The sequence below is a fragment of the Prinia subflava genome, chromosome 6 (genome assembly GCF_021018805.1).
Source record: "Prinia subflava isolate CZ2003 ecotype Zambia chromosome 6, Cam_Psub_1.2, whole genome shotgun sequence".
NCBI lineage: Eukaryota > Metazoa > Chordata > Aves > Passeriformes > Cisticolidae > Prinia > Prinia subflava.
Genome location: NC_086252.1, coordinates 19,540,537 through 19,559,260, shown reverse-complemented (window position 1 = coordinate 19,559,260; position 18,724 = coordinate 19,540,537). Strand labels below are relative to the sequence as shown.

The 18,724-nt window shown below is 36.7% G+C and overlaps 1 protein-coding gene across 1 annotated transcript in view; it reads left to right on the top strand.

Annotated features, from left to right (window-relative positions):
- Positions 1–18,724, top strand: part of MYO3B (myosin IIIB) — a 222,531-nt gene that overhangs the window by 53,635 nt on the left and 150,172 nt on the right. The window contains exon 9 of the mRNA XM_063400539.1: positions 10,188–10,253. Within this exon, the coding sequence (XP_063256609.1) occupies positions 10,188–10,253 (66 nt within the window). The remainder of the gene's footprint in view (positions 1–10,187; positions 10,254–18,724) is intronic.

The following is an 18,724-nucleotide window of genomic DNA, read 5'->3' as shown; positions in this document are numbered from 1 at the left end:
TACTTTGATATTTTTCCCAATCTTGACATTGTCTCATCTTTCCTCTTGTCAAGATGCTGCTTCCCATCTTCAAAATGTTCCCTTGTCCTATGTCTGTCATTTACCATTGCTTCTGTCAATTCTTTATTTACTCTGAATTTTTAAGCTTATCCAGAGATCTTTCTTTTCAGAGCTTACCATAGAATATACAGCATGAGGTGTGGGTTAAATCTTGCATTAAAAGAAAAAATCATCCCTCTTGATCTTCGTGTGTTCCATGATGTTTTAATGTATCAGCTCTGCAGTGTTTTTTTTGGTCTCTTATTGCATCACTAATTGCTTTGCTACACATTACGTCCATCATTAGCAGTTCTTACCTTGAATGTGTTTTAACTACCTTTATCCTTTCCTAGATTCCCTAGCTTATGTGAGTAAATATTTTTCCCAAGATATTTTCCATGGCCTCTCCAGCTGTTTCAAGGAACACATGAGTTTCACATTAATGTCTTTACAGGGTTATTGGGATACAGTCTTACTGTATTATTGTCATTGAATTCTGTATAAGAGAGGGTTTATTTGAATTGCAGTCACAAGACCTTTTTGGTAATGGATAAATTTTTCATTTTTCTCATACTGTTTATTAGTCTTCACCCCAGTTATAATCTACTGTTATTCATAAGGTATACAGTTGTTTTTTTTTAAACAGACAAGAAGTTTAACTATTTTAGAATAAAGCTTACAGGATGGAATAGGAGAGGGAACAAATAAATTTCATTCTACATACAGTGCTCTTGCTCAGAAGGCGTATTACCTTAAATGATAATTCCTTTTTTAAAAAATAGCACTCTTACACATCTTGGACATTTCTTTAGTTTTCAGCATTTACTCAGTCCATTGCTTCAGAATATTTATAATGATCCTCCTAATGGTCCATTGGAAGTATGCCACCATTACCTAATTTATTCCCTCTGCAAGTGTTTATTCCTGAACTAGACTGGCAGAGCTCTCAGACTAGTACCACTTCATACCATACTAAGCTGAAAATCGTAAGTAAAGTTTGAGTCGTAACATACGAAGGCGGTGTAATCCTTACTTCCTTTGAAAATGCAGGGTTTAAGTGCTTGCTTTTGCTGAGTGTAATGATTGAATTGCATGTTCAGTACCAGCCACGTCAATCATGGGGTAATAAACTTTTTTGATGGGGTTACTCTTAGGCTTATTTGTATTTCTGTTGAGCATCAGCTTAGAAAATGCTTGCCTTTGTGAAGTGGAAGGATAAGAAGGTGTCTTCTTCTTTGAAAATAACACCTAAATTAGACAAAGAAATTAAGGTAAAGAAGCAAAAATGGAAACACCATTTGTGTGGTTTTGTGGAGCAAGTTGCCCTTTTCATAGGAGCAATGTTTTCAAAACATTTTATTGCTGATGGAAAGAAGGCCCCAAAAAGCATGTCTCAGTGAGCTGAAAAATCACAGATATCCTGTGTTACCTTGTGTCCAGGGCAATATGGAGCCTAATGGGAGAGTCACCATGGCATGACAGGGCCTTTGCTCTGCTTTGCCCTCCTGGGCAGAGGAAGATCTCAGCAGGAGCACAAACTGTGGTACACTGTTCCATGTCAGACTCCAAATGGTCTAGTTCTTCCCTTGGCAATCTTCCTATGCATAAAAGAAACAGTTTGTAGCATTCTTGAGCCAACTTTTAGCTTTCCAAGAGTGGATCTGCTTCACTGGGCACTGCTTTCAGGCAGGTGTCCCACTCAGGCCTCCTAAACTGGCTAATGTACAGTAAGAGTGTGAAACACACACAATTCAGGAGCTGTCCTTAGAAATTTATCTGTGGGATTTTCAGATATAAAAAGATATTATACTTCCCCATAAATTTCTACAAATACGCTGTATATCTGCAGTATTTTAATATTCCATCTACATAAGTGTAATGTCTAGACATCACCATATGTATTTCAGTCAGGCACAGAAGTATTGCTGTCCTATTTCATTTCTTTGGCAACTGACATTCTACTGCTTTGCAAATTCATAGAGCAATGATTTTAATAGAAAAGCAAAATACTACATTGCACTAAAGATGAGAACTGGTTATAAATAAAAATTGTTACTATTACATCCCCTGTTTCAATTGCTCTTAATTTGCTTGTGACTCTAACTCTCTGAAACTTCTGTGAATAAATACGACAACAAAGCATAATTATAAGTCAATTATGCTAAATTTTTGTTTGGAAGCTTGACCACTAGAATGCAAAGCTCTATGTTTTCACCTCCATCCAAAAATATTTCTGAAATGAAACACTTGTTTCTGTCTCAGTGAAGCCAGAAACTGAAACTGGAAACTGAAGAATAAATGACAGAAATAAATGATGCCTTGTCAGGTTCTGAAAAAGGCTAATGAAACCTTGCAGCTGCCAAATCTGACTGAAACCAGTGGCCTGTGAATTGCAATGTTCAAGGGAAAAAGTCAAAGATAATCCAGATGTTCCCAAGCAGAACACTTTGCAATACTTTTCCATCCATTTTCTTTCTGTTTGTACATACTAAAACATTACATAACTGATATTTGGTTTAATACATTTTCTGAAGGTTATTATTTGACCTTCAAGATAATTTAGTGTGCTTAGCACATTATTTCTGTCCATACTTGTTACTTTAAAGATGGCATTTATCAGATACCATTTTGAATCACAGATTGTTCATGTGATGGAAGTTTCTGAGAAATCTTCTTTTGACAGCCTGTTTATAGTCTTCCCAAAACACCTTTCTTTTGGCAATGCATAAAGTGCATCTTGACAATCAAAAGGAGATTGTGCATAATTCTGGAACTGACTGCCTTTTACCATTTATTTTTGCTTATTATTTTCCTGCCCGATTAACTATTATAAGCAGGAGACTTGTGAATAAATCTTGATTTAAGTGTGCTTTAAAGAGCTAGTTGATATTTTGTTCATTGGTGGGTTTTAATTTGTTTTACAGCTGAGCCCATATTTCACTGTTAATCTGCTAAGTCACCTACTTAGTGGCAGCAAAATTAATAGTCATGTAAAAACATAAGCAAAAAGAGGCAAATGTGTGTTTATGTGTTATAGATTACATAGCCATCATTCTCTTCTGAGAAAGAGGGAAAACAGGAGTCCAGTTTGGTTTTTACTAGATCAGGAGCCTGTATTACAAAAAAAAAAAAACAAACCCAAAGCCAAAAAGGTGGATTACTACCCTTGACCTTTCCAGGTAATTAGAATCCTGCAGTCTGTTTAACTTTCAATTCAATATAAATTTATCATATGCTGTTGGATTGAGTCCAGACTTCTGTAACTATGTATAGCCTATGGAAAATTGCAGTAAAGAGGGAATAGCAGATAACTCTGTTTCTGTAATTAAAAGATAGTAAAAGAAAAGATAGCAAGAAGAATATTTTTGTTTCAGTGATGAGACAGCAATGTCTTGTGTTCTACTTGCTTTTAGCTGATTCTTTCCCCTTAGTAGATTTTGGTTTAAAGCAGCATAGCCTTGTTAGAATTAAGGTGCTTACATGTTATTTGAATAGATATATGGCATTGATAATTCTAGAAGAGAGGTTGTTGAAGTTGTATGTTAACACTTTTGAATTAGATATTTAGAAGAAAGAGTCCTCGGAGAAAAGGGAGGAGGAGAGTGGGAAAGGAGATGACACTGTCTAGAAGTGAATCAGTTGCTACTGAAAAGGTGTCTGGAGAGCAAACTCATCAGGAGCATACTCCTTCTTCCCCCTTTCCTTCAATCTTTCCCTAAGATGTACTGTATCTTTCACAGAAAAAAAGGTCGTTTTACCAGCGTTCCCTAGGGGCTCGGGAAAGGGTCATTACTGGAAAACTTTTCAGTGTAGTAAGGACTCTCCTTGCTGTCTGTTGGTTGTTCAAGCTGGCAATGATGAAATAACAAATAGAAATCTGAGGGCAGTCAAAAGAGACTTCAGCATCTTGAGACAATTGGTTGAAGGACCAGCAGCACAGATAGTGGTTTCATCAATCCTTCCAGTAGCAAGGAATAATATTGGTAAGAATAGACAGATCCATCAGGTCAGTGCATGGCTCTGAGGCTGGTGTAAGTGGAAAAACTGTGAGTTTTTTGACCATGGGATGATCTGTTCAACACCTGGTCTACTGTCACCTGAGAGGATGTGCCTTTCTCAAAGGGGAAAAAGAGCTCTAGCACAGGAGCTAGCAAGGATTCATTGACTGAACTTTAGCTTGAAAGAAGGAAAATACCAGACTCGGTAGTGATGAGTAATGAGATGGTGTGCCAAAACTTGAGAAAATGAATAATTATAGGATCCCTCAATCTGCTTCATGAGATGTTGACTACAAAGTAAAACACCTGAAATGTTTCTAGACTAGTGCACACAGCAGAAGGAACAAACAGGAGCTCAAAGCTTTGGCCCAGTCCTAGAGATTTGACATTACTGGCATAACTGAAACCTGGTGGGATGGGTCCTCTGATTGGAGTGCCCTGTTACAGGCTCTTAAGGAGAAACAGGCAAGTTGGAAGAGATTGGGATTGGGGTGGCATTGTATGCAATGGAAAGCCTAGAATATATGGAGCTCACTGTTGGAAATGGCACACTTGAGAGCCTTTAGATAAGAATCAAGGGACAAACAAATAAGGCAGATGCCATCATGGGAGTCTGTCATAGACCTCCTAGCCAGGACAGAGGTCTACAGGCTGAGGAGAGGCCTCACTGCAGCCTTCAACATTGGCACAAGGGACTGGGGAGCGGTAAATACCAATCTCTTCACTCTCATGACCTCTGACAGGACCAGAGAAATGGTAGGAAGCTGAGTCAGGAGAGGTTTAGGTTTGGTATCAGAAAAAGGTTTTTCACCCAGAGGGTGATTGAGCTTTGCAGCAGGCTACCCAGGGAAGCAGCAAGCCTGACGGAGTTCAAGAAGCATCTGGACAATACTTTCAGGCATGTGGTGTGATTCTTGGGGATGTCCTATGTAGGGCCAGGAGTTGGACTCAGTGATCCTGATGGGTCCCTTCCGACTCAGTATATTCTATGATTGTATATAGTTACAGTACTATGATTTAGCATTAGTCTCTTCTCTTGCCCAAGAGAGTTTTACATAATTGTGCTGAGTCCTAAGAAACTAAAGATGCTGTAGGTACCTACTGTCTTTTCCAGTTGTCTTGTATGCTGTGATTTGGTATGTACAGTGTCAAGATACAGTTTATGCCTTGTTGTTTGTATAGGCATGAGAATGCCATGCTTACAGATCTGGTTAAGAAGACTTAAGGGAGATTGGTGCCTGATACTGTCAAGGCTTGCAGAATTCTTGGCATTTTGAGTATGTTCAATTGCCTTTGGAGTCCCCTAGATCAACTCAATTGGCAGACAATTGCATTAGGCCTGGAGCTATTTTTCCCCAATCCCATGCTTCTGATATAGTTTCCAGTTTGTTGTAAATCCTATGTTCTTTCTGATCTCTGGGTCTCTTGAGCCAATTGCTGCTGTAGTTCCCAACCATGGAGGCTCCATGTAACAGCATTCAGATTGATGATATCTTTCCACTGACCTAAAAAGCAACTTCAAAGGCCTGCCTCTGTATGCACGGATGATTTTGTACTGATTCTCCACTTCTGCAAGTTTCTGCAGTTTCTGTCTTAACTTCACAGAGCTGATGACAATACACTGCTTCCTGCTAAGTGGACTTTGGTGAAATATGTTAATGAAAGTCAGTTGAACCTGAGTAGACTTTAGTAGAAGAGAGATGAATAGGAGAGTGTTTAGGGTCTGAATTTTTCTTTCAGATCAGTGAACACCTCTTATTGATTTCAATGGGCCACAAACCAAGTGTATCAGGAAATCTGAGCTCTTTTGAGAATTACCTGGTTATTTTTGGAGGATTACCCAAGGTGGAGAGTCCTGCTCTGGAGTGGTAGGACTTGACACTTGTATGAGAATTTATGAGGTGTTAATTATTGTCAGTTATGCATGTATTTTAATAAAAATAATTCTTTTTCTGTAACCTTTTGTAAGGAAATATTATTATTATGTGTGGTTGAATTTGTCCTCTTTCTTTGGCTGTTTCACTTAGTGTTTTGAAGTATGCCTGAAAAGTGTATTTTCTTGTAAAAACTAGCTGTGTATAAACCTAGGACACTGTCAACAGAACTATAGTCTCTTCAGTCTGCTAGAATAATAGCCCACAACATGCTTGTGGGGAGTGGTGATTGTCAGAGCCTGTACATGGTGACAGGTGTTGGTTGTTCATCTGCTCATTTCTCATTACAAACAATGTGGTAGGTTGATCAGTTGCAATTTGGTAATTGGAGGCGTTGTCATGATCTCTGTTGGCAAAATGTATGACTATGTTTACTGAAGTAGTTTAAAAAATAGTAGATGTGTTTTCAGTTTTTAAAATTTTGTCATAAATGAATTTTTTTTCTCATTACCAACAAATGCTTATTATCCATGATCTGTAATTAGGTTTACAGTTTAACGTAAAGGATGAGTCGTGCTCACTGGACTGCATCATTGGCTTTACTGTGGTAAAATGACCAATTTTGCCTCACCAGCTGTGACTTTGGAGGCAGTTTGAATGATGGGAACACATAAAGCTCTACAGATTAAAATATTTCCAGCATACAGCTGTGTGTGTATCAGTCACAATTCAGCAGCAGTTCTTGCTTGATAAGCTTGCTAATGTCTTCTTGTCCCTAGAAGGATCATTGTTCACCTGTATGGGTGCCTTGTACAGTCTCAACCCTGCATTCTTTGCTGAAGCAAAACCCCCAGTGAACAACAGCGTTAGAGTGGCCATGGAAAGCACTGAATACAAGGATAGAAAAACTACTCACAAGGGCAATGACTTTGCCTAAGGAAACAGAGCATATAGTTCTGTGACTAATTATGAATTATAGAAAGAACTAAAGGAAAAAAGACAAAGTTGGGAAATAAATTACTCATCTTGCATCAAAAGAGGACAGTTGCAAAAGACAAACCCAATTATAGCTGCTTTTCCCAATAATATCCCTATCTACTTCTTACAATTTCCATCAAATATAATAGAAAATAAGACTATATTGTGCTTCAGCTTTTTGTACATGTGCAAAGATGATTGAAAGATTGCATGCAGAGTGTTCTAATTTTATATGAAAAAACTAGAGTAAGTTATGTCAGCAAATTAATGAGAGGTAGCTTTTTAGTTTTTCTATGAATGTGTTTTGAGTGCTGCAGAAATAGCCAGGTGTTGGCAAAGTGCAGTGATGTTGGCTGGTGCAAGTACAAAGCCACAGAGCTCCATGTAATGGGATTAACAGAGTCTGGAATCCAAAATGGCCCTGGTTTGATCCTTGAGCTGAAGTGGCCAGGCAAGTGTTGTTTCTTTGTGGTTTAGCATCTGATGATGCATTTGAGTTGTTTTACCTTTTATCTGTAATGAGATATGAATCAGGATATGAATTACAGGTATCTTAATGTATTATTAATTGAAAACTGCAAAAGACCAGATGTGCTTATGAAAAAAGTTTAGAATTATCTTTGCATATCTGCTTTTTCCTATTACCCTAGAACTTAGAGTCTTTACTGCCAAAGTCCCCCTCTGGAGGTGCCATGGAAGCAGTGGTGTTTTCTGCTATCACCATGAAATAGTTTCTAGTGTCTTAGGGAAGTGAAGGTAGGAAGCTGATGTTCTTAGGCCTCTTTCTGGAAATCATTTATTCACGTGAGGCCAGAAAAGGATGGACTGATTTTTTAATTTGTATTTAAGGTAATCTTTTTCACCAAGGTGATCAATGTAATTTACAGATGCTAATGAATTAAGGTTCTGGTTTGGTTTATCAGCTCAATTTTGCAGATGGGGTACCTGAAACATCAGTTTATAGTGGTCTAAGTATAGAGTTGAATAGTTTCAGTACAAAAGCACTAAGAATAAAATCGTACCTTTTATCAACAAATACAAAAATATCAAGCTCAAGGTAACATCTGAAGAGTTACTACTTCCTTGGTTGTGTTGATTTGGGTCAGCCAAAGAGACTATCAGAGAGATCTTAGTATTTTTGTAATTTGTTAGACAAAACGTGTTCTGTATGGTTAAAAAGATGGCATTCTCTATTAATCATTAACCTGCAAATGACAAACTGTATTTCCTGAATGACATGTACTCTGCTGATCTGTTCTTCCATGATGAAATCCCATCTGTTTCCATCAAAACATCTGCAGCTAATGTAAAGTATCTCTGTGCCTTTTTTTTCAGAAGGTTCTTGTGAGATTGTTAACAAAGCCTCTAAACCATATGCTTTTTGTCAACACCACTGTTACCATTTGGAAAACCTTTTGGAACATTGCGAACAGAAAAGACAAACTTGCATATTTTATTAAGAGTAATTGAGCTTTTAAAAATGCAAATTACTTTGCAATGAAATTCAAAACTTCACTGTAAATATTCAGTAGAGAGTGCTAGTATAATTCTAAAAGGAAATACACTGTACTTCACAGTATAATAGAAGCTCGTTGTTCATCAGAATCCAGAATGTCAGATAGAGTACCATTGCTGCAATATAAAGACTGAAACATACACTAACCCCAGCTGACTGTTTCTTAAGGCTCTTTGCAGCGGTCACATATGTCTGGACTGATAACCATTTTTATTATAGACAAAGATATTTTTAAGTTTACCTTTCTTTGATATAGGATACTTTTTTTTCTAGAAGTGTATCTTGAAATAGTCTTCTTCTTTTAATGCTTGTTAAATCAGATTCTGTGATGTGCATAAACATATGAGACTGGTAAAGGGGAGACAAACCATTAAACGTTATCGTTGAAAATAACCAGTCACGGATTTTTTCCTTAATTATAAATTTATTAAGTAATACACATCTCAAACATTCTGGATTTCTTCACTTCATGAAGGAAAGTGTATTCCCTTAGTCTTCAGAAGCAAAAGAGAAAGATAATAAGATAGTAATTTCAGCAAACTTGTCATCCTGCAGTGTAATTTGATGACTGCATTTGTTTTGAAAAGATACAGATTAATAAAATGGTCCATCTATTACAAAGCCACATTGCAATTTTTTTCAAACCAATTTGCTTGCATTTTTTGGAGCAATTGTTCAATGGAACTCATTTTTCAATGAATATGTATGAAAAACTGACTATTCAGCAAATCAGCACTAATTTATGTTGCTTATGCTGTTTTCCTTTTTGTTTTGTGATATGTTTCCAAGCAGTGTTATTCTATGGAATGTGACCACAGTATAAATGGTGTGATTTGTGATACAATCCAGAATATTATTATGTGTTTCTGTTGTAGAATAAGTCTTACTTTGATTGTTTTTCCCTGCCAGTTTAGTAATATGTGACCCTCAAATGCAGCAAAAGATAAATCATTAAGGTTTCATAAAGCACCTCTGTAAATTTGATCTTAAAAAGTTAAATTAGGCTTCAGTACTTGGCAAATTTTAAGCTACAGAGGAAACCTCTGGAGGATAACAGAGTATAATATAATATATGATTTTATGAACAATTTCTGTTGTAAGTTGGTCCTCCTAAATTTGAGCCTCTTAAAATTTGATTCACTTAATATGACCTATAGGTCTTGCTTTGTATGTTTATGTAATTCAATTGTAACAGTAAAAATCAGGAAAGAAATTAATTTTATGTCAACTACCATGGAATTTATCAGAGTTGAAAAATTATTTTTACGAAGGCTGTCTTACTATTTAATATGAAATACTGTCTGCTAGATGTTAGTTTAAAAATAGCATCTATTTTTAACAGTTTTAGACTTTACAGTGTCATCCAAACTGAATATAGATTAAAACCCAGACTGGGAATCCTACAGGTTGTTCTTATCCATGCTTTAGAAGTTTTGATCAGAATAAGTGATCTTGGGCAAAGGGTTAGAGTGTTTTGATGGCTGGGTTAATATTGCGTTTTCAGTCAGGGTGAATTGAAAGGGAAATGTTGGGAAGTACACTGTGAGCTATACTGACTACCAGCTTCAAAGATGTTGACATAAAAGGAGAAGGACATGCAAAGAGGTCTGTCAGTGAATGAGCAACAGCAAGAGAAAACCAACAGGCATCTTAAGGCATCACATAGACAGTTTTACTGTTATTTTCTCAATTATCGGTTTCTCCCTGGTGGAACCAGGACCATTTTGATGACTGTCTGTGAGATAGCATTAACATTTTAAAACTCAAATCTTTGTTTTTCAGAAACCCTCCACCTACTTTGCTACAGCCTGAAAAATGGTGCAGAGGATTCAACCATTTCATTTCACAGTGAGTTTTTTTCCTTTCACAAACAGCTTATTCAGCAAGACCTGTGTGTGCCAATCTGAAAACACAATTTTCTTCTGGAGTTAGTGCTTTTGCATGTTTTTGACTACAGTTTTCTTTTCACAGATTCTAGACTATGCCTCACTTTTTGAAAGCTTTGCAGCACAGTTTGATCTTCTTATGAAATTTTCTTTATTTGAATGTCTCTAGATTTTGATGGGCCTAGAGGGGGTTTATAAAATATACCTGATTTCCTTGATGGTTTTCCATTGAAATTTTGTGTTGAGGAGAAAAAACAATAGTGAAAATGACTGGTGAATTAAAATAAGAATTTGAAAGACAAGAAAGAAAATAATTGCCTTTTTTCTACTTTAGTAAGGTTTAGTAGGTGGTATATATGTGTTGGTACTATATATTTAATTGAGCACCAGTAGTACTGAGAGCAGGATGAATGCAGCTGTCACGGAACTAAAATATGCTTTTGCTTTACTTTTTTCTTTTTACAGTGACACTAAGAAATCACAGTTTAGTCGTTGCTAGCATTGTATTCAAAAATCTTACTTCGACTTTTATGAGTGATTTTTAGTATTCGTCAGTATTTCATTGGAACCAATTATAACCCAAATTATGTAATGTGGGGGATACTACAATAACACCACTTGTCAGTACTGGCTTTTCAAGATAGGTTTGTAAATATGCACATCTGCATTTTGAGTCTATTCTGTTCCTTGGTGTATCCAATTAATTATAGAGTACAACATCCCTACCTGATACTTTTTTCAGCTAGTTGTGTACTAATGTCTTTCCATTTTAGAAGTTAAAAATAAAAATACTAATGCAAATGTTACTAGTAATCTGAAAAATACTGTTATTTACTATTTACCAGACAGGAAGGTGAGATGCAGTGTAATGTTTAACCTACAGAGGAAGGACATTGTTGTTATTATTGCTGCAATATAACTCAGAGTCTATTCAGTGTAAGTAGCAGAAGAACATTCCTCTAGAGCAGATTGATCCAAGTTCTGGCTCTCCATAGTGCATGTCCTTGTTTACACAGCAGGGTACCTGGGGATATATGGCAGATTCAATGTTTAAGTACAAGGGTCACCAAGTGGTGGATGAATTTCATTCTGTTATAAAAAACATTGGTTGCATTGTATTTAAAGGCTGTAGTCTTTGTTCTAGGGGACCGGTACTAGTGGATTATACTCCACTTGTGCTTTAGAAGGTCACTGCACCTGGTAAAGAAGATTACATTCCTGTCTCAGGAGGATTGTGCATTAACCTTCAGCATTGTTATATAAGTTTTTCTTTCTTGATATCTTCCCTTTTGGAAGTCCCTGCTGAGCTTGAGAACAATACAAAAACTCAGCTAAACATTTCTTAGCATTTGTTCAATCCTTTAGTTCAGCGTGCACTGTTCATAAAACAAGTCAGATGTTAGTACTTTATGGCTGAACTTGTTTTTAATCTTGTCCTTTGAGTTTCTTATATATTTAAATTATATCTCTTTAATCATATAGAGTATTATTTGCTTTTGCTTAATTACTTCCTCATCATCAACTTTTGCAGGTTCTCAAATCCTGCTTTCATTTTTATGGTGATGTGCACAATGAAATAAGGAAATATGCTCATACGTGGTTTTCTTAACATGGAGAAATTCAACAATTGTAATAAATACCCTGTTACAGCTGCCCTTAAGAGAATATCAAAATTGAATTCTCTCTGACATTGTTGTATTCTTGAGCATGAGTTAGTAAAGTTACAATACAGAGGTTACAAGATGTTTTTATGAAGGCTTAGATTTACAGTAGTGGATTTTTTAGAAAAAAATTTTTAATGAAACAGTGGATCATACAACTGCAAACCTTTTAGCCATTACTGATAATTGGCTCATTTATATGCATTAGTTATGCATTTGTTGATGCCCGCCTTGTGACAGCCTAGTTATGATAAATTAAAAGCAGTGATTGTATAAATTCCATACTGCCTTTTAACCGCATGTTAGGACCTTGCCTGATGTTTCTGTCACCCCTGTGATGAGTGGTTAGCTTTTGAATAATTTCATTATCTACCTCCTTCTTGATGCTAGCATCATTTGCATAACAAGCTTATCTATTCAAGTTGCAGGCCAGACCTGTGTACTGACCAAAACTGAGCATGTAGCTTTGGCTAAGCTTTTGATTTCAGTTTATTTTATGCAATAATTTTGTTTATGTCAAGATTGCCAAACCTGGTCACTGTAGCTTTTTTTCACCCCATTTTGCCTTCTCTTGAAATGCCATTGTCTCGAGAGGCATTTTTTTATAAGTGGTCTCTAACATATTACAGTGATTTACAACATGCCTGAGCTGGAAGTTTCTTTGTTGGTATATCTTTAAGCTGCTAAAATAGCAGTAATATATTTTTCAGGAATGAAGTCTATATTTTTAATTAAAATAGTATTGCCCCAAGAGATGAAGGCTTTGCAGCAGCATTTTAGTCAGATACAATGTTTACAAAATCTGAACAGAGAGTGACAAGATGGTTTTTAGCTTGGTGAATCTCTGTTTCTATTCCCAGCTCCGTTGACCTTGATTTGAGATGAAGACTGTAATGTGTTGCTCTCATAACAATTTTTACAATGAAGATAGTGAGTCTGAGTTAGATATTTTGTTTTTAAGAAATACAGAGAAGACACAATTTCAGCTCCCATCTCTGGCAACAGCCTGATTTTGTATTTGGTATCTACTAAGAAACAGGCAGCACTTACATACTTTATTGACATAAAGTCAGTAGGGTTCTATGTATGTGTATTTATCTGTACTGCTGTGATTATGTATGAAAAATATGGCTCTCCAGATGTAGTGTGAGAAATAATTAATTACCTTTATTTTATCTACATATCAATAGGATTTGTACCATTTCTGTAAGACCATGTAAACTACCACAGCAGTGACAAATAATTTTCTTGGCACTTTAAAGCTTGACTGATCTCAAGGGATAAATAGGAGAGTTAATATGTTCTTTTAGCAGAAGAATGCAATAACTTTTATTTACATTACATCACAAAATGGTAATTTTAATTCAAATTAGTAGTGGTATCTCCAAAGACAGACATTCTGCTTTTAAAATTATTTAACCAATGAATAGCTATTATTGTTCTTTGAATTAATTAGTCATTCTTAGGCTGGAGGGAATTAAAGAATTAAGAAATTCAGGAAGTAATAAAGTCAAAATGTGAATCTAAGAATTTGTGGTTATATTTGTCATCAGAATGTAACTTTTAGCAATGATATTGCAAACACAGTACAAAGATAATTTTTTTTGTCCTGATAAACTCACTTTTTTGTACTCAATTTAAACACGGCTTAGCAAGCTGAATTTCATATTGATGAGTCTACATTCAGAGCTATTCAGTTAATAGATCATCTAGATTATATAGGTTTTAAGTGGTCCATTTATATTTAACTTCTCTGAATGCTGATAAAGTTTTTTCACAATCTAAGCAATTGTTTAGTGACATTCTGTTCATGTTACACAAAGAACATTTTACTGTTTCTTTCACTGAGAGCATGATGTGCATTTGACATAACTTACTAATTTCATGGTGTCTGGGAAGGCAGAGGTTTGCAAATGTCAGAAAGATACAGATTGCGATGTGTAAGGTTATCACCAAATCTGTACACTTTTGCATTCATTCATTGATGCAGACTCTCAGAATCTGTCTACAGATGAACTTGAAATACCAAATTATAATACTGACAAAAGATCTCCACCACGTTTGAACATTGCATGAAACATATGTATTTATACAGAGGAATGGGCATATATAATGAATACAGTTATCTTCAACTTTCTACTGAGTTGTTGTAGCAAAAATCCTGCCTTAAATCCAGCTGCGTGCTGTAGTGTCCAAGTGGGATAGGTACCTAAAGGAGAATATGTGATACACATGCAAAACATACTATTTCTAATAAAAGCCTTCAGTTGCACAAGGTTCTGAAGGGTTTTTGTTTTTCTGGGCCTTCAAGGGCAGACCAAAGAAACAGAGCAGACCAGTTCCTGGTGAAAGGCTATTCATCAATTTCATCATACAATAAATAAATGTATCTGGTGGTTTTGAGACGCTCCCTAGAGTTACTCTGGTTGTATTTCTGTTGTCACTGGTAAAATTTGAAAGATTTCAACTGTCAGGCCCATGCTAAAGAGCTGCAAGAGATGCCACTCCATAGAGTTTCTGTTGTCCTCTAAACCATGTATATGACCCAAAATAAATTGTAATGCTTACTCAGCCCAAATAAGGCTGGGAAACCTCTTCTAAATTTTGAAGATTTAGAAGAGATAAAGGTATTTACTACACGTAATTTCACAATTTTAATGCAATGGAATCTTACTTAAGTTTCAGATGTGTGCTCTAAATTATACTATGTGGTGCTTGATGTTGAACATTAAACTGAAAAATTTTTATTAAGAAAATAGGTAATGGTGACATTTCAGTGTCTCATTCTTAGGAAGGACTAGTAATTTACACCATTTGCTACCAAAAGGCAGATCAATAATGTTATAAATGTGTTCTGACTGTCAAAATTTATACCATGCAAGTGATGATTGAGTCCTTTGTTGTAAATTCAGTTTTTCATCCTGATACCTGATTGTAGCAGAATGAGCAGTAAAATCCTTAATATTTATTACGGGGTGCTGTGCAAGACAGGAGACCTATTTAACCTACACACATGTCCCTAGTGCCCAGCATTTACTTCTTGCAAGGGGACAGCTATATATAGTTCTGAAGATAAGGTTATTTCTATCCTATGAGTCCTGCTGAATTAGGACTGAAAACAGAAATGCTGTTGGCAAAGCTGTCACAGTTTTTTAGTTCACTTTTGCAAATTAGTGAGCTGCAGCAGTGGGGGTTGGGCAGGCCTGCAAGTGGAAAGCAGAGAAGTGTCAGAGAAGCAGGCACATCCCTGCATCTTATTACACATGCAGTTCATGAAATGTCTTCTCCACCTCTTGGCTGCATGTGGCTGACCAGTGCCTGCCACAGCTACATGTGATACGGAGGTAGAAGGAAAACTGAGTTTCTCAGCATTTGAACCAGCTAAAAAACTCCTCAGATATTGTTATTTTTTTTTCCTTGACTGGAAAGTATCTGGCCTAGATGATCCTGCTTGTCAGTGCCTGTCCTTCCATTTCTCTAAGCAGGGGAAGTCAGCCCATTTGAGGTCATGGTCTTGATTTCATTAATCCTGCATCATGAAGCAACCTTGTGATGTAAGTAATCAGGTAAGTATGCAGAGTAAAAAAAATTCTCAGAACCTAGAGACCTCATTCTCCCTGCTTAGGAGAGAATGCTCTCTCCTTTCAAGAGGATATGACCTTACTCTTTCTCTTGTTCTTCGGGGAAATTACCACTCTAGAACCTCAGCTGAGCCACTCTAGAACATCTCTATCTTTGGGGACAGTCTGGTAACTGTAGTTTTTGGGACTGGGATGAGAGGACCTTAGCACCTCAGGATGACCTGGAGTCTGGTTCAAGACCCTGGAAAGCTCTTTTATCCTAACAGCAGTGTCTTGGAAATGTTCCTCACTGCTAGACAGCAGGTACTTGTGCAAGGAGTGAAATATGTGGAGGGCAGAGGAGAATGGTCTAGAGCTGTGAGAGGAACAGTTGATGGGGAAAGCACCGTGATGAGGCAGGGAGTGGCAGGGAGAGTGGCAATGGGGACTTCAGCTAACAGCAGGTAGCAGCTGAACAGCACAGAGACTTCATATCACTGTCACCCAGAGGCTGTTGTGTGAATGCCCCAGCTCTCATAGAGCCTGATACAGTCATAACTTCTTCCAAATATTAACCTATGTACCTTCTGTGCATGTAGATACTAAATAGTTGCTTTATGTCTGGTTGGGTATTTGGGTTATGAGACAAAATGAGTTCCAGCAATATACTTCTGGCAGATAAGAAATCATCAGAAAATGTAGCATTTACAAAATGTAATAATTGAAAAAAACCAAAATACTGGCAATAAATCATAATGTAACTAAGCTATGAGAGTTGCAGCTGCTTGATTTCTTTCCTTTTAAAGAAAGTACTTGGGGTCAAATAGATCATAATAGATCTAATGAAAGAGAATTTCTGAAAGGAAGAACTGCTGCTGCTCTACTTAGGTTTGGCTGCAGTAGTGAGTGACATTAGTAATTATTTTTCTATTTCTGAACACACAGGAGGCTTAGACTGCCACTGCAGTTCTTATGAAATGTATTTCTTTCCATTTATTCATTAGTAAATATTAGCTCATGAATGCTGATAAATATCTCTCCTTTTCAGCCATCTGATTCGCTGCTTGTGAAATGGCTGTTTATATTGTGAGACCCAGCCATTCCAACAATGTTATCATCCGACTGCAAGCAGCCAGTGAATTTTTAGAGGCTGTCTCAGATGGGCCTGTGGATGGGAGGCTGCTCTTATCCTCTGCTAATAAATGCTTCATCTTTGCTTGTAATTGTGGCAGAATGGAAATGGTGCTTAGGAGCCTGGCTGTGAGATTGCAGCAAATGGCTGCAACCTATGTTTAATGTAGTGACGCTAATGAATTCTGAGAATTAATTTTCAGCTAAGAAAGCATGATGGAAGATGCTAGAATTTCCAATTAGGTTGTGGAATGAATTTCGTCAAGGCAAACATACAATTTTTATTTCTTTTTCAATCTCTACTTACTTAGCCTTTCTGTTATTTTAGATCCAAAAATAGCAGACTAAATGTGATACTTTCATCATACCTTATTTGAAACCCATCTTGTTGTAGATTTGCGAGTCAATTTGCTCAGTTCAAACTAATGCAACACCGTTTTCTTTCTTTTTTTTTTTTTAGTTTTCACGAGCCAAACAATTTGGCTGAATTTGCAGGTGCAGCACATTTACTGGTTTTATGAATAATTGCAGTATGGTTGATGTTTGACAGTGCCTGAGCTAACTGTCCAAACTGGTCTTAAATGAATGCTCAGTTGAGAAGCTGAAAATGTTTTCTTTTTTCCTCAGAAACAAATCCTTCATTAATAGGACTTTTTAATGTTGCTTTTCACTTGTATAATGCACACACTGATTTAGATATATTTTGGGATGAATGAAATTGTAGAAGCTGTTTTGTTACTGTAGTCTTTCAGATGTTAACATCACTGAATTTCTGTTTATTACTTCTTGATTTCTTTTTTTCTGGCATATATGTTAAATACGTTTTCTCACTATATTTACTGGCAACTTTGAACTCAAACACTCATATAGTTAACTTTTCCACACATTATAATTCTATGTCAGAGTGCAGGTCAGTAGAAAATTCTGTGATAATTCTCACCTTTGTGCAGGCTTTAGCATTGTAACAGCTGATATTCTATTAAATTTTTTTTCTGAAGATCATTATAGTGTCAATACTGCTTCCAGCAGGATGACGATGACGCCTTATTGAACACCTGCAGTGGCACTGGCAGTCTGATGCATCATTTTTCATTAGCACTTAGGTGGTGGCCCAAGAATTTTTATTTTACAGATGATGTTGACTAAGAACAGCAGCAGCATTGACTAAGAACAGCAGGCATTCATGTTGCACTAAAAGCAGCACATTTGAACTGACAGTGTGTAGAAGCAGAGTATTAATAGGCTTTTTGTACATAGAACCTATTAATAAGGACAAGGGAATATGCACTGAGAAACATAAAGGCTGTTTTCAGTGTCACATGACAGCTTTCCATCCTGCATTCCGTCACAGCAAGCCTGTGAGACATGAACTGGCACTGAATAGTTGAGTACAGACTGAGCCCTCAGTACCTATAGTGACCAAGCTGCAAGCTGGTTACTGCATTTGAAATATAGTAAGGAGTAATTTCTAGAAGTGACTATGTGAAAACTTCTGCTGTTCAGAGGCAGAGGAGAGTGTGTGCCTTACACACTTCAGTTCCCTGTGGCCTACCTGGTCTTTCTGCTGCTATATTTTTAAAGTGCTAGAAACTTGCCATTTGGCTTGATGGATTTAACTGACTGTAGTGGAAGTGTTCATTCTCCTGTCAGTCTCTTCCCTGAAGCTGAAGTACTCACACACGAAGTTACAGACATGAATTTAAGCAGCTCTCTCTCTCCCTTGCACAGCTGTTAGTTACTAGCTGTCTGCTTTGTTGTGTCATCTTTTTAACCATCTGAAAGAACTCTTCTTCTGATGCCAGCACAAACTTGGCACAATAGGAGCTGTGCTCTGTCTGAGCTTGGAACAGAGAGTTTGATCACAGTCATGTCCATGTGTCTTGTGTCATTAACTTAGTCATCCTATGATTTAACAAAGTTTTGGTTGTGTTTCAAGCAAAATCCTGTGTGAAGACAGACTGCAGCAATATCCTACTATCAGAGAATGAAGGCTGCTTTTAGATGAAACAATAGATAAACATCCATTGTTGAAAGGTGAAGCATGCACACAAAATGAATAGTCAGAGGGGGATTGGCAGGAT